This window comes from Artemia franciscana, chromosome 2 (genome assembly GCF_032884065.1).
Source record: "Artemia franciscana chromosome 2, ASM3288406v1, whole genome shotgun sequence".
Classification (NCBI taxonomy): Eukaryota; Metazoa; Arthropoda; class Branchiopoda; order Anostraca; family Artemiidae; genus Artemia; species Artemia franciscana.
This window is the reverse complement of record NC_088864.1, coordinates 21,432,925-21,447,083: the sequence shown is the minus strand read 5'-3', so window position 1 is coordinate 21,447,083 and position 14,159 is coordinate 21,432,925. Positions and strand designations below refer to the sequence as shown.

The 14,159-nt window shown below is 35.8% G+C and overlaps 1 protein-coding gene across 1 annotated transcript in view; it reads left to right on the top strand.

Annotated features, from left to right (window-relative positions):
* The first annotated feature begins 584 nt into the window (after positions 1-584).
* Positions 585-14,159, top strand: part of LOC136034266 (uncharacterized) — a 40,902-nt gene continuing 27,327 nt past the window's right edge. The window contains exon 1 of the mRNA XM_065715409.1: positions 585-765. Coding sequence (XP_065571481.1) covers positions 712-765 — 54 coding nt within the window. The 5' untranslated portion in view covers positions 585-711. The remainder of the gene's footprint in view (positions 766-14,159) is intronic.

Genomic DNA, 14,159 nt, shown 5'->3' with positions numbered 1-14,159 from the left:
ATAAGAGCTGTGTGTAGCCATCAACCGCATCTTCTTAAAATTTGTATTATTTGTTATTAATCTAGATAATTTCTATGTGACTGGGGGTTTAATTGACTTGTTGAAGCTTCAAAAAAGGCTAGATTCCTCTTCTATGTGTAGTACCACATCGTGGTGATGAAGAGCATAAGGAAAACTTTCTGTACTCTGAATTGCTAGAATTAATTTAAACCTTGCATATAATTACATAAATATATTCACAATTAAAATAGTCTGAAGTAAAACAAAAGAAAAGACAATTTATGTGTCTTTTAAATATTTTTGTTTATATTGTGCTGAAGACGACCCTTGGACATAGGGCCGAAATATCCACTGAATTGAATTCCACTGTCTTGAGAAAAATGTTCCTATTATTTCTAAGTGTGTTTGTTTGTTATGGAAAGGCAGTGTGGTCTTCGTCGCTATTTCAATAAAAAGATAAGTATGCATGATAAGTGTGCATGTCAGTGAGTTTCTAACGTATTTTCTATGGTGGGTGATTTAGTAACAGCACTGCTTATTTATAAACAAAAATGATTTTTATTTTTTTGGTGATGAACAGTACAAGAAGAAAATGATCGCCTAGAAACATACAGAAAGCTCATTCAACGACTGCCAGAAGTGAACGCTGCGACCTTGAAATTTATTCTCGGCCATCTTTATTTCGTCAATCGACTTTCAGACAGAAACCTAATGTCAGCTATGACTTTAAGCTCCCTTTGGGGTCCAACACTAATGGCTTCTTGGGCAAGTATTTCTACAACTTGTGATTATTCCTGATCAAGAAAATCATAAATAAGATTAATCGAGCTTAGAATGCTGCTGCAGTAACGTAAAAATCTCTGAAAGGCTTTTTTTTTAGCAAAAAACTAGACAATTTAATTTTGAAAGCAAGACAACATTAAAAAGGGGTGAATCCTCATTTATATTTAAAAATAAAGGAATAACTCAAAATTAGCTGAAAATAACTCAGGTTGACTGTTGTTGCTGTATGTTTTCCTTTATTTTGAAAAAAAGGTCTCCTTTGTTTCGAACTCTTTATTGTTAGTTTGTTTCCCATGTTTTTGTTATATGGATGATAAACAATGTTTGTCAAATAAAAGTGTAAGATTATCGGATGAGCTCATCAATGTTCCTTATCTCAAACCTTGGAATGTTTGAATATGTTTTTCGTTGAATGAAGGTTACTTTGTTTATCAAACACAATTATATTTATTTAAAAAAGGATAGTTTGGCACGTAAGGGGGAATATCTTCAGGCAGGTGGAAAAGTATAGAAAAATTCCATAAAACCAATATTTCAAGAGTATAAAGGGGTTTTTCCTACTTTCCAACAACAGGAAAATGGACAAAGTATTTGGAAACTATCCTACATTTTAGGGAGTGTAGGCCTTTGTCAATGCGTTATAAATAGAAGCAATTTTTTCAAAATTTTAGAAAAATATGAAAAATCTTAAAATTCTTGACACATTATTAAGGGTATGACTCAAAACAGGAATATATATGTCGGGGAGCTGGGATTAAAGATGAGGCAAGGGGTTTTTCCCAGTTTCCAATTAATGGAAAAAAATGACCATACAGAATTTATGAGAAGTTTCAGGGGAAAATGCGACAAAGTTTTTTTGGGAAAACATTAAAGGATCCCTCCCAATGTAAGCGTATCCCTGGGCTCCTTTCTCCTGGCTTAGCTTCAGAGATGAGAAGAGGAGATGATCGGTTGCAGGTGTGAAAAAGAAATATGCTGAAATAAATTGGGAGCAAAAACGTGATAAAAACTAGAGAAATAGTAATATAATCTTATAAATCTTAAAGTTAAAGGTTATTCTAATGGTTTAACTGGTTGCTGACCTACAATTAGAAAAGGCTATTAGAAACACAAACTAATCTAGTACTTGTTCATTGTCAAAGAGGGTGTGACCTAATTGACTTCCACACACCTTGTATCAACCTATGAAGAATGGCAACAAAAACTTAAGAATACTCTTAAAAGAACGAACGCAGTGTGAATTTCCTTTGTGCCCTTTGTGGGTGACTCACCCTCTAGACTGACTTATTTAAGCTGCGGTGATCCTCAAGGATAAAGTTTGCAGCTGTCATCTTTCATTTTACAATCAACTCTAATCTCCAAATTTCTTAAGAGCTAATTTAGTTCCTGTATGATCTGTCACTAATTATTAAATAGTTATTAGAGAATGGTTTAGTGTGTTTTTTTTAACTGAGAATATATTTGTTTTTCAAGATGTACTAGACTGCCCCTTTGAACAGCCTTGAGGCAAGCTCATGGGTAGCTTAGAAGAGTAATGTTATTCTGTACGTTGTAAATATTTGTTTAGTAAATAAATCAATAAATTTGGCTTTGGTAAAAACCCATGCTACTTCCTTCATTCAAAAATTCAGTACAAACAACCCTCAAATCAAAGTCACAGAATCCAGAGTAATAAGATTACTCATAGGCAGCGCAATAGCGCTGCCTAAGTAAAGAATGAAATGTATGAATGATGTGTGTAAAATGTATTATTATTTTTTTTTTTAAACCAGGGCACTTTGTATCGAAGGATTTGTCATTGAAGCTTCGAAAAGGGCTCAGTCGATTGGAAATTGAAAGGGCTAGTGCCCTTTTTAATAGTCAAAAAGTGACTGGAGGTTAACTAACACCCTCCCATACTCATCATTTCCCCAAAGACATCCAATCAACAATTTTGAGATAGCCATTTTGTTCAACATAGTTGAAAGGTCTGGAAATAACGTATTTGAGAATGACCCCTCCCCTCCGTATTTTCAGCCGGGCAAGGGCTGAGAGTTACGCCCTGGGGGCATATAAGGTTTATATAGAAAGGGTGATCGTATGAACTTTCGATGGGGCTTATTGGATTTCTAAGCAGAAGTTTTGTTTCACTTTTTGAGATTCAGAGAGGGATGGGAAGGTGGATAGCCCCCTCCCCAAACACCTCGTATTTTCCCTAAGTGTATCTGATGGAAATGACAATTTGTTGGCGTAAAAACTTCAAAAAGGCTTATTCGATTTAAAACTGAAAGGGCTAGTACTCTTTTTAATAGTCGAAAGTGATTGGAGGGCAACTAACTCCCTCCCACGCCCACCATCTTGTCAAATACATCCAATCAAAATTTTGAGATAGCCATTTTGCCTAAAGTAAATTAAAGTTACAGAAATTGTGTCTTTGAGGATGACAACCCTCCCAGAGCCCTTTGGGCAAGGGTTGTAATTATGCCCTGAGGAATTATAAGGTACATATAGAAAGAGTGATCATATAAACCTCGGAGGGGGCTCATTGGATTGATAATCAGAAGTTCTAGTGCCTTTTAAAGATTCAGTGATTGGAGGGTGAATACCCCCTCCACGGCTCGTATTTTCCCGAAATGTATCTGACAGAAATTCTGAGATGGCCATCTGTTGTCGTAGAAACTCCAAAAAGAGCTCATTCGACTGGAAATTGTAAGAGCTTGTGCCCGTTTTAGTAGTCGAAAGTGATAGGGGGTGACTAGCGCCTCCTCCCACGCCCACCGTTTCCTCAAACACATCCAATCAACATTTTGAGACAATCATTCAACGTAATTGAGAGCTCTAGAAATTAGGCCTTTGAAGATGACGACCCCCACGCCCACAGGACAAGGATTTTATATATCTATATATATAAAAATAAGTTGTCTGTCTGTCTGTGGGTCTGTGGATCTGTGGATCAGGTGACGTCATGTTTCGGCTGACGTCATGAAATTAGTTGCCGTCATTTTTGTTATGACGATGCTTAGTATATTGTAAAACACATTAATTTGGTTAATAATATACCATTTAAAACACCAAAATGAACATGCTGGAGTAGTCACTCGGTGAGAGAGGGTGTCAGAACGGAGAATGAAGGTCCCAGGTTCAAATCCTGGTTAGGCTAAAAAAGGTAAAAAACTAAAAACTAAAAAAAAAACTGAAAAAACTAAAAAAAGGCAAAAACTACAAAAAAAACTAAAAACTAATAAAAAAATAAAAAAGCCGAAAAACTAAAAAAATTAAAGAAACTAAAAAAGGAAAAAACTTAAAAAACTAAAAACTAAAAAAAACTAAAAAAAAGGAAAAATGAAAAATAGAAGAGAAAAAGAATAGGCCTACTAATAAAATTAAAAATAAAAATAAAAAAAATAAAAAAGATAAAAAGCTAAAAAAAGGTAAAAACCAATAAAAACTAAAAAGAAAAAAAGGTAAAAAACTAAAAAAAAAAAATTCATCTAAAAAACTAAAAAAAACTAAAAAACGTAAAAACTAAAAATTCTGAATTGAATGCACGTTGCGAAATTTCTCCCAACATTGAAAGGACAATCGTTTCCCAATTACAACATCTTTTCCACGAAAATAATAATTTAGTGCGTCTGTTCAAAACAGCCATCGATTTGATGCCTACTTATACGCATAAAATTGTTATTTCCGCTGACAAAACGCCTCCTGGCCAACATGTGCGTAGATACAATGCTCCAACTATCGACGAAGTGGCCATCGTTATGGTCGGTGATCAGTTTTTACCTCGAGATATTATTCTCAGGGTTTCCACCACACGTGCTACAACTAAAAATAGGCCTACCAATAATACTTTTAAGAAATATAAACCCACCAAAGCTTTGCTATGGCACTCGACCTGCCGTAAAAAAAACAATGGAAAACCTAATAGAGGCCACAATCTTGACAGGGCCTTTTGAGGGTGAGGCTGTTCTTATTCCTCGCATTCCCAAGATTCCAACGGATCTGCCTTTTCAATTTAAAAGATTGCAATTCCCAATTCGATTAGCATTTGCAATCACCATTAACAAAGCTCAAGGTCAATCATTAGAAAAATGTGGTATAGATCTTAATACTGATTGTTTTTCCCATTGACAATTGTACGTTGCATGTTCGAGGGTCGGTAAACCTGACAATCTATTTATATGCAGCGACAATTGGACAGCGAAGAATGTTGTATATTCGCAAGTTTTACGCAGTTAATTTGTATTTTATCTATCTATCTATCTATCTATCTATATAAAAACGAGTTGTATGTATGCATGTTTGTTTGTTTGTAAAAAGAGCGTTTGCATATGATGTCATTATTAGTACATACGGCTTTGTATATGCAGAGACAATGGGAAAGCCAAGAATGTTGTATATTCGCAATTTTTACGTAGTTTAACTCCTGCAGACGAAATGAATGCTTGCCTAAAAAATTCTAATTTATAGGCACACGTAAAAATATTAAAATTAACTACATATATGCGTGTCCGATTGCAAAACGATGACTCTGGTCAAACAGTAGACTCAATTTCAGGACGTATACAACTACCTGCTGATTTCTGTAATTTAGTGACGTCCAAAAATGAATTGATTGAAAAAGTATTTCCGAATATTCTAAAAATTATAAAAATAATAAATGGCTAAGTGAAAGAGCGATTCTCGCACCCAAAAATATAGACGTCCACGAAATCAACAATATTGTTTTGAACAAGATTCGAGACCAGGCAGTCCTTTACAAGTCAGTCGACACAGTTTTGGAACCAAATGAAGCGGTTAATTATCCATCTGAATTTTTAAATTCCATAGATCCTTCAGGGTTTCCACCACACGTGCTACAACTAAAAATAGGCGTACCAATAATACTTTTAAGAAATATCAACCCACCAAAGCTTTGCAATGGCACGCGACTTGCCGTAAAAAAAACAATGGAAAACCTAATAGAGGCCACAATCTTGACAGGGCCTTATCAGGGTGAGGCTGTTCTTATTCCTCGCATTCCCATGATTCCAACGGATCTGCTTTTTCAATTTAAAAGATTGCAATTCCCAATTCGATTAGTATTTGCAATCACCATTAACAAAGCTCAAGGTCAATCATTAGAAAAATGTGGTATAGATCTTAATCCTGATTGTTTTTCCCATGGACAATTGTACGTTGCATGTTCGAGGGTCGGTAAACCTGACAATGTATTTATATGCAGCGACAATTGGACAGCGAAGAATGTTGTTTATTCGCAAGTTTTACGCAGTTAATTTGTATTGTATCTATCTATATAAAAACGAGTTATGTGGATGCATGTTTGTTTGTTTGTAAAAAGAGCGTTTGTATATGACGTCATTATTAGTACATACGGCTTTGCATATGGGACACAGGGACACAACTACAATGGCGCATAACTAATATAGCGCGTAACGACTTACGCGCGCGAGGGGGCTTGGGGGGGCACGAAGCGCCCCACCAACTAGGTGTTGGGGTGGCGCGAAGCGCCACCCCAACAGCTAGTATATCTATATATTTAAAAATAAGTTGTCTGTCTGTGTGTCTGTCTGTGGATCAGGTGACGTCATGTTTCTGTGTCCACTGACGTCATGAAATTAGTTGTCGTCATTTTTGCTTTGACGGTGACGTCATTCAGGATATTTAAGACATATGTTCACGTAGAAATCTATTAATGTTTAAGTTTACAATGACTGATGAACTTACCATGGCAAAAGCCGATGAAGATGCTCAAAGAGTCTATGCCAAAAAACTTGCTGCTGATAGAGAAAGTCAGAAAAGAAAGTGTGCCGAGGAATCAAAAGAACAGCAAGGAAACAGGCTTGAGGCTAAAGAACGCAAAACCGCGCAGTTAGATGAAGATCCACCTGGACAGCGAGAGTCAAAACATATCAAAACTGAAAATGATAGCGATGATGATTGGGTTTGGGATTTTGACTTGGATAAGGTCATCAATGCCTACCAGATTTTAGTTAAAAAAAACAAAGGTTCGGCGATATGTATTTCATAGTGAAGCTGAAAAAAAAAGAAGAAAAAGAAAACTGAAAAAAGAAAAAATATAAAAAACTAAAAAATACTAAAAAGAAAAACACTCAAAGAGAAATTACAGACCGGGACACAAATGACGACCGGGACAGAGGGAATATAAATAACGACCGGGACACTCAAAGAGAAATTACAGACTGGGATACCGGGACACAAATGACGACCGGGACACAGGGAATATAAATGACGACCAGGACACAGGTATTTAAGAATATCGTTCAAAGACAAATTTTTAATTGTAAGAAGACCGTTGAAAGAGAAATTTCTAATTGTAAAATGACTGAAGAACCTACAATGGCAACGGTACCACCATCGAAGTAGATAACCAGTGGGTTGTTCCATATTCCCCATTATTATCAAAAACATTTAATGCACACATAAACGTTGAATACTGTAACTCCGTAAAGGCAATCAAATACATATGTAAATACGTCAACAAAGGCAGTGACATGGCAGTTTTTGGCTTGCAGCCCAAAATCAAAGATTTCGACGAAATCGTACAATATCAGGCTGGAAGATACATAAGCAGTAATGAAGCTGTTTGGCGAATTCTTTCATTTCCGATACATGAACGTAGTCCAGCTGTTGTTCACTTAGCGGTACATTTACAAAATGGTCAACGTGTTTAATTCTCGGAAACCAACGTGCAACAAAGAGCCCTGAATCCACCGGATACAAAATTAACAGCTTTTTTTTCGCTTTGCAAAAATGATTCTTTTGCAAAAAAACTGCTGTATACTGAAGTGCCTTCGTATTACACGTGGAATACTAAAAATAAAGTATTTGAACGTCGAAAACAGGGTAAGTCAGTCGACGGCCAACCTACCATCTTCAAAGATACCACGATAGGAAGACTCTACACCGGTCACCCCAATCAACATGAATGCTTCTTTCTACGCCTGCTTTTGGTGAATGTACCCGGTCCGACATCCTTTGAGTATTTGAGAACTGTAAACGGTACTATACATGACACTTACCGTAGTGCATGCCAAGCTCTGAATTTATTGGAGAATGACCAACACTGGGATAACTGCATCAATGACGCGTGCGAAACGTCAACCCCAAGTGAAATTCGTGCATTGTTTGGCATCATTTTAACAACTTGCTCTCCATCAGCTCCTGGGAAAATATAAGTCAAAAATGTCCGTAGATATACTCCATCGAAAACAGTTGGAGACGTCAGATATGACTTTTGATTTTACATCAGAAATTTATAACTACACTTTAGTTATTATAGAAGATTTGTGCGTACGTATGGCAAACAAACCTCTTCAGGATTTGGGAATGCCTTCATCTAACCGTATCGCTGCTGTTTCGACATGTGTAGAATTGGATCGTGAACAAAGTTACAGTACGAGTGATCTATTGTCGTATGTACAAAATAACATTTCCAAGTTAACGTCGGAACAAAAAGACATTTATGATACGATACTCAATTTCAGGACGTATACAACTACCTGCTGATTTCTGTAATTTAGTGACGTCCAAAAATGAATTGATTGAAAAAGTATTTCCGAATATTCTAAAAAATTATAAAAATAATAAATGGCTAAGTGAAAGAGCGATTCTCGCACCCAAAAATATAGACGTCCACGAAATCAACAATATTGTTTTGACCAAGATTCGAGACCAGGCAGTCCTTTACAAGTCAATCGACACAGTTTTGGAACCAAATGAAGCGGTTAAGTATGCATGTTTGTTTGTTTGTAAAAAGAGCGTTTGCATATGACGTCATTATTAGTACATACGGCTTTGTATATGCACAGACAATGGGAAAGCCAAGAATGTTGTATATTCGCAATTTTTACGTAGTTTAACTCCTGCAGACGAAATGAATGCTTGCCTGAAAAATTCTAATTTATGGGCACACGGCAATTGGAAACGGAAAGCTCCCAGTAGTGGGAAAGCCAAAAATGTTGTATATTCGCAATTTTTACGTAGTTTGAAACACATATATAAATCTATCTATATTCACAGGTGGGACACAGGGACACAACTACAATGGCGCGTAACTAATATGGCGCGTAACGACTTACGCGCGCGGGGGGGCTTGGGGGGGCGCGAAGCGCCCCACCAACTAGGTGTTGGGGTGGCGCGAAGCGCCACCCCAACAGCTAGTATATATATATATATATATATATATATATATATATATATATATATATATATATATATATATATATATATATATATACCTCGGAGGGGGCTCATTGGATTGATAATCAGAAGTCCTGGTGCCCTTATTAAGATTCGGAGTGATCAGAGGGTGGATATCCCCCTCGTGCTTTCCCAAAATGAATCCGATAGAAATTTTGAGATGACCATTTATTGCTGTAAGCCGTCCTAGCCGAGTGGATTGGTACGCTGGGATCCTTTGTCCCAGAAATTAATGAAGAGAAGTGGGGTATTTTTACCCCATATCTGAAAATGTGCATTTTGTCTGATATTGCTGTCGTGGCACTTAAATTTCGACAATTTAATTTAATTAAATGAATCGATCACCATTAATTTTGCCCGAGAAATGGTTTTACTTTTCACACACTCGCGATTTGCAGTCATAAAGAAATTTTCATTAAGATAGTGAAAGGCACACTCTTTAAGGCAACGCTTTTTTATTTACTATGTGTGTTTGTATGAAGTAGACCTTGGGGCTCACAAACAAACCTTTGGAATTAAGTTCACTCCGAGCTTCTGATTTAAAGCCTGTCAGATGATTTGAAGCCCCGTCGGGGCATCGGGGCTTTTGAGGTGTTAAAAAATAATAACCTAAATCTAATCTGACTTCTTCGTACAATTTTTTTGAAAATACAACCTTAAACCAAAAATGAGCAGAAGTAAATTATAATAATCTACTAAGGGTAAAAATACTACAAATCAAACAGTTCGTGGTAACAAACTGTAACTAAGGTGCGACCCGGTTCAATAATCACCGAAACTCTAAAAAACAGAATTTTTATGCAAATAGATATATATCAAAAGAATCGAGTGTTTATGCTGACTTTAAATAGATAAGTTATTTTAACTTTATTCTTACCCATGAAAGGTTACGAGCCTGACAAAATTTGCCTGATTTTCGAAAAAAGGGGAAAATATCCCCCAAAATTCATAGCATATTAATGAAATCACACGATCAGATTCAGAGTATCAGAAAACCCTACTATACAGGTTTCATTCTCTTATCTTTAAAAATGTTGTGCGTGTTTATTTCTTGCTTTTTTGTTGTTGTTTTTTTTCCAGGGGTGATTGTATCGATTCATTTGACTTAGAACATCGGAAGAGGACTCGTTCTAACGGAAATTAAAAGTCCTAGTGCCTTAAGTGACCAACGAAATTGGAGAGCAGCTAGGCCCCCTCCCACGCCACTTTTTTGCCAAATTGTCCCATCAATATTCTGAGATTGCCTTTTTGTTCAGCATGGTTGAAAGGCCTAACAACTGTGTCTTTGGAGATAACACGACCCCCCACAACCCCAGGGGAAAGGTCTCTAAGTTATAAAACTTGCCCATTGTTTACATATAGCATTTGTTATTGGGAAGTATAAACACATTATTCAGGTGGGGAGGTTTAAGCTCTCTACGCTAAAGTTTAAATTTTGTCCCAATTCTTTAAAAGTGATTATAACTGTAGTGTTAGCAGTGTTAATTAGAACAATAAGTAATTTTTTTTTTAAATGCCGAAAAATTTCAGCGTGAGATGCGAGGTGTTGAGGAGGGGCACTGCGCCCCGTATACATAATAATTTTTGTTCGTTTACAGTTTTAATATTGCTCCTTTCTTTCAGTTTAAAAACTTTTTTTTATTTAATCACCATCAGTATGTAAAAGAACCCCCCCCCCCCCAAAAAAAAGCAACAACAAATGAATGTGAATTGACAATTACTGATATTTTCAGTGTATGTGATGCACATATACTGATATTTCTTTCTTAAAGTCTTAATAATTTTTTGATTTACCAAAGTCAAAAAGTGAAAAATTTAAAACGTGTTTGTTTTCAGTAAAGCACAAATTATGTTATGATCTCCATAAGCCATGAGTGGCGTCAACCCTAGTCATCTTAGTTTCTCCTCGTTTTGAGCTTGACTCTGATATTTGTTTAAATTTCTGTTCATTTTTGATTTCATTTGCTTATTGATGGTGATTGGTAGTAGATAAAACGGTTGAAAAATTCTTTGACGTTCTTTCTGCTCATTTTTGATTTAATGTAGCTCTTTACTTTGCTTTGAAAAACATATTTTGTGAAAAAGTTTCTTAAATTATTTTCTGTTCTTTTGTTGACGTAGTCCTTTCCACCAGCAACAATATTTTCAGTGACGTGCCGGGGGTTTTCGTAACGTCTTTGGGGACTAGCTGATGGAAATACATGACTTAAAATCAATGAAAGAAAATCTTAGTCTAGGAAAATTGTGAAAAAAAGGGGTCAACCTCAAACAAACTGCTATACAAGTTATTCTTCTACTGCCCGACCTAAAAAAAAATGCTGATTCAGAACCCAAAAGACTTACCGCTATAGCTCTTTCTCAAATTTGAGCTTTTTGAGGTTGAATTTGAGGTTGAGGCAAAAAATGTTGATTGAATAAATACCAGAGAATGTGATAAGATATGCCATTTCTACGCTCTTTTCTTGCTGATAAACATGCAACTAAATGCTTAAAGTCAAAAGAATTGCTTGGGGCTTAAAGCTTTGAGAGAGAGTGAGGTTGGGGGAGAGGTTCTAAGAAAATTGTGAAAAGGGGGACAACCTCAAACAAATTGCTATACAAATGGCTTTTTCACAACCCGACTAAAAAATATGCGCTGTTTCCGAATCCAAAAAGTTTCTCACTCTAGCTCTTTCGAAAATTTGTTTTTTTTTAGGTTGAATTTGAGTGAGGCAAAAAATGTTGATTGAGTAAATACCAGCAAATGTGATTAGATATGTCGTTTTTACGATCTTGTTTTGCTGATGAACATGAAAATTAATGTTTAAAGTCAAAAGAACCGTTTGGTGCTTAAAGCTTTGAGAGAGAGTGAGATTGGGGGGAAGTTCTAGGAAAATTGTGAAAAAAGGAGTCAACCTCAAACAAATTGCTATACAAATGATTCTTTCACTATCCGACAAAAAATATGTGCTGATTCCAAATCTAAAAAGTTTACCACTCTAGCTCTTTTACAATTTAGAATTTTTTTAGGTTGAATTTGAGGTTAAGACAAAAAAAATGCTGATTGAGTAAATACCAGCAATGTGATTGGATATGTCATTTCTACCTTCTTTTTTGCTGATGAACATAAAACTAAATGTTAATATTCAAAAGAGTTGTTTGGGGATTAAAGTTTTGAGGGAGAGTGAGGTTAGGGGAGAGATTCAGCCTGCAGGTGTATATTAAACTTAGCCTGTGGCAAAATATTTGTAGCTTCATGCCTAGGTAACAATCAAGACTGGATCTAGGTAAAGTCCAGTATGCCTCGAAGCTTAGTTTTGTGAAAGTGAATATGAATGAGGAGGAGAGGAAGTTGAAACTCATATTTGGCAACAACACAAAAAAAAAACATTCTGTCAAAGAGCTTCCCTTAGCCGAGACAAAACACTAGTCATCATCATTCGCTTCAAAGAACCGCATTACCTTTTCAAATGCTTGCTTTTGATTCATGTTTACTTTCCTACCTATCTTTTTTTTGAGTCTGTCAGTCTGATTTCCTGCGTGTTTCAAAGGGAGGTTCTTGCTAGATGCAAAGTTGCAGTAACATGTTTTGTGGTATACAACACCTGCTGCAAGTAGATCCATATTTGCTGCTAAAATTCGGCCGTGAACTTTCTCAGATCAGTAATCTCTTCGCTTTTGACGATTCGAAGTCCCACTAGTGTCTCACCGAACTCTGTTGTGTGGACACGAAAGCTGTTTTCCTTCTTGTGGGTTTTCTCAAAAGCCACTTCTGCTCGAGCAAAATGAACGGTCAGTTTTGAAATCGAATTGTTTTACGAAGTGATTTGAACTCCTCCTCTGGGACTCATTTTGCTTAATCAAGAATCTTCAGTTCTGATCAATGGCTCTTGCATTTGTGTAGGAACTTCGGCATTACTTGTAAAAACAATTCCCAACAACAGCCGTCACTGTCTGTTTTCGCTTTTTACTTGATTCGTTTATAGTTCTCGCCCCTACATCGGTCACAACAAGTTTCTCCTCCACTTCAAATATTTCTTATTACATATTAAACAAATCACCATTCTAGACAAGTATTCCACCCCATAAAATGACGTAACGAGTCACTTTAAGCCAAAGGAAATCCAAAATAATTTTGAAATTTTCAGGTATTTTTCTAATTTGAATTTAAAAAATTAAAATTTTCACTCAGACACTATAAATATTTTGCAGTTTACATAATAAACTTTAGCGAGTGTGTTAAAATTATCAGGAATTATTCTAGTTTCAATGGACAAATCAGTTTTTTTTTGTTAATTCTTGTACCTCAAATCTGCCTTTGTATCTACCGCACACTTTTACCAGCATCAGCATCAAACCTTTACCACCAAACTAGTTTTAAAATTTTCAGGTATTTTTCTAGTTTGAATTAAAAAATTAAAAATATTTTTGCAGTTTACATAATAACTTTAGCGATTTTGTTAAAATTTTCAGGAATTATACAAGTTTCAATTGACAAATCAGATTTTTTGCTAATTCTTGTACCTCAATCTACCTCTGTATTTACCACAAACTTTTACCAGTAACTTTTAGAAAGTAGAGTACAGTATCAAACAGTTCGTGGTAACGAACTGTAGTAAGGAGCGACCCGGCTCAATAGTAACCAAAACTCTAAAAAATTGAATTTTGATATCAATAGCTATATCAAAAGAATCGCATTTTAATGCTGATTTTAAATATATAAGTTTCATCAAGTTTAGTTTTACCCATCAAAAGTTACGAGCCTGAGAAAATTTGCCTTATTTAAGAAAATAGGGGGAAACACCCCTTAAAAGTCGTAGAATCTTAACGAAAATGACACTATCAGATTCAGCGTATCAGAGAACCCTACTGTAGAAGTTTCAAGCTCCTATCTACAAAAATGTGGAATTTTGTATTTTTTGCCAGAAGACAAATCACGGGTGCGTGTTTATTTGTTTGTTTTTTTTTTTTTTTTTTTTTTTTTTTCTTTTCCCCAGGAGTCATCGTATCGACCAAGTGGTCCTAGAATGTCGCAAGAGAGCTCATTCTAACGGAAATGAAAAGTTCTAGTGCCCTTTTTAAGTGACCAAAAAAATTGGAGGGCATCTAGGCCCCCTCCCACGCTCATTTGTTTCCCAAAGTCAACGAATCAAAATTTTGAGATAGCCATTTTGTTCAGCATAGTCGAAAACCAT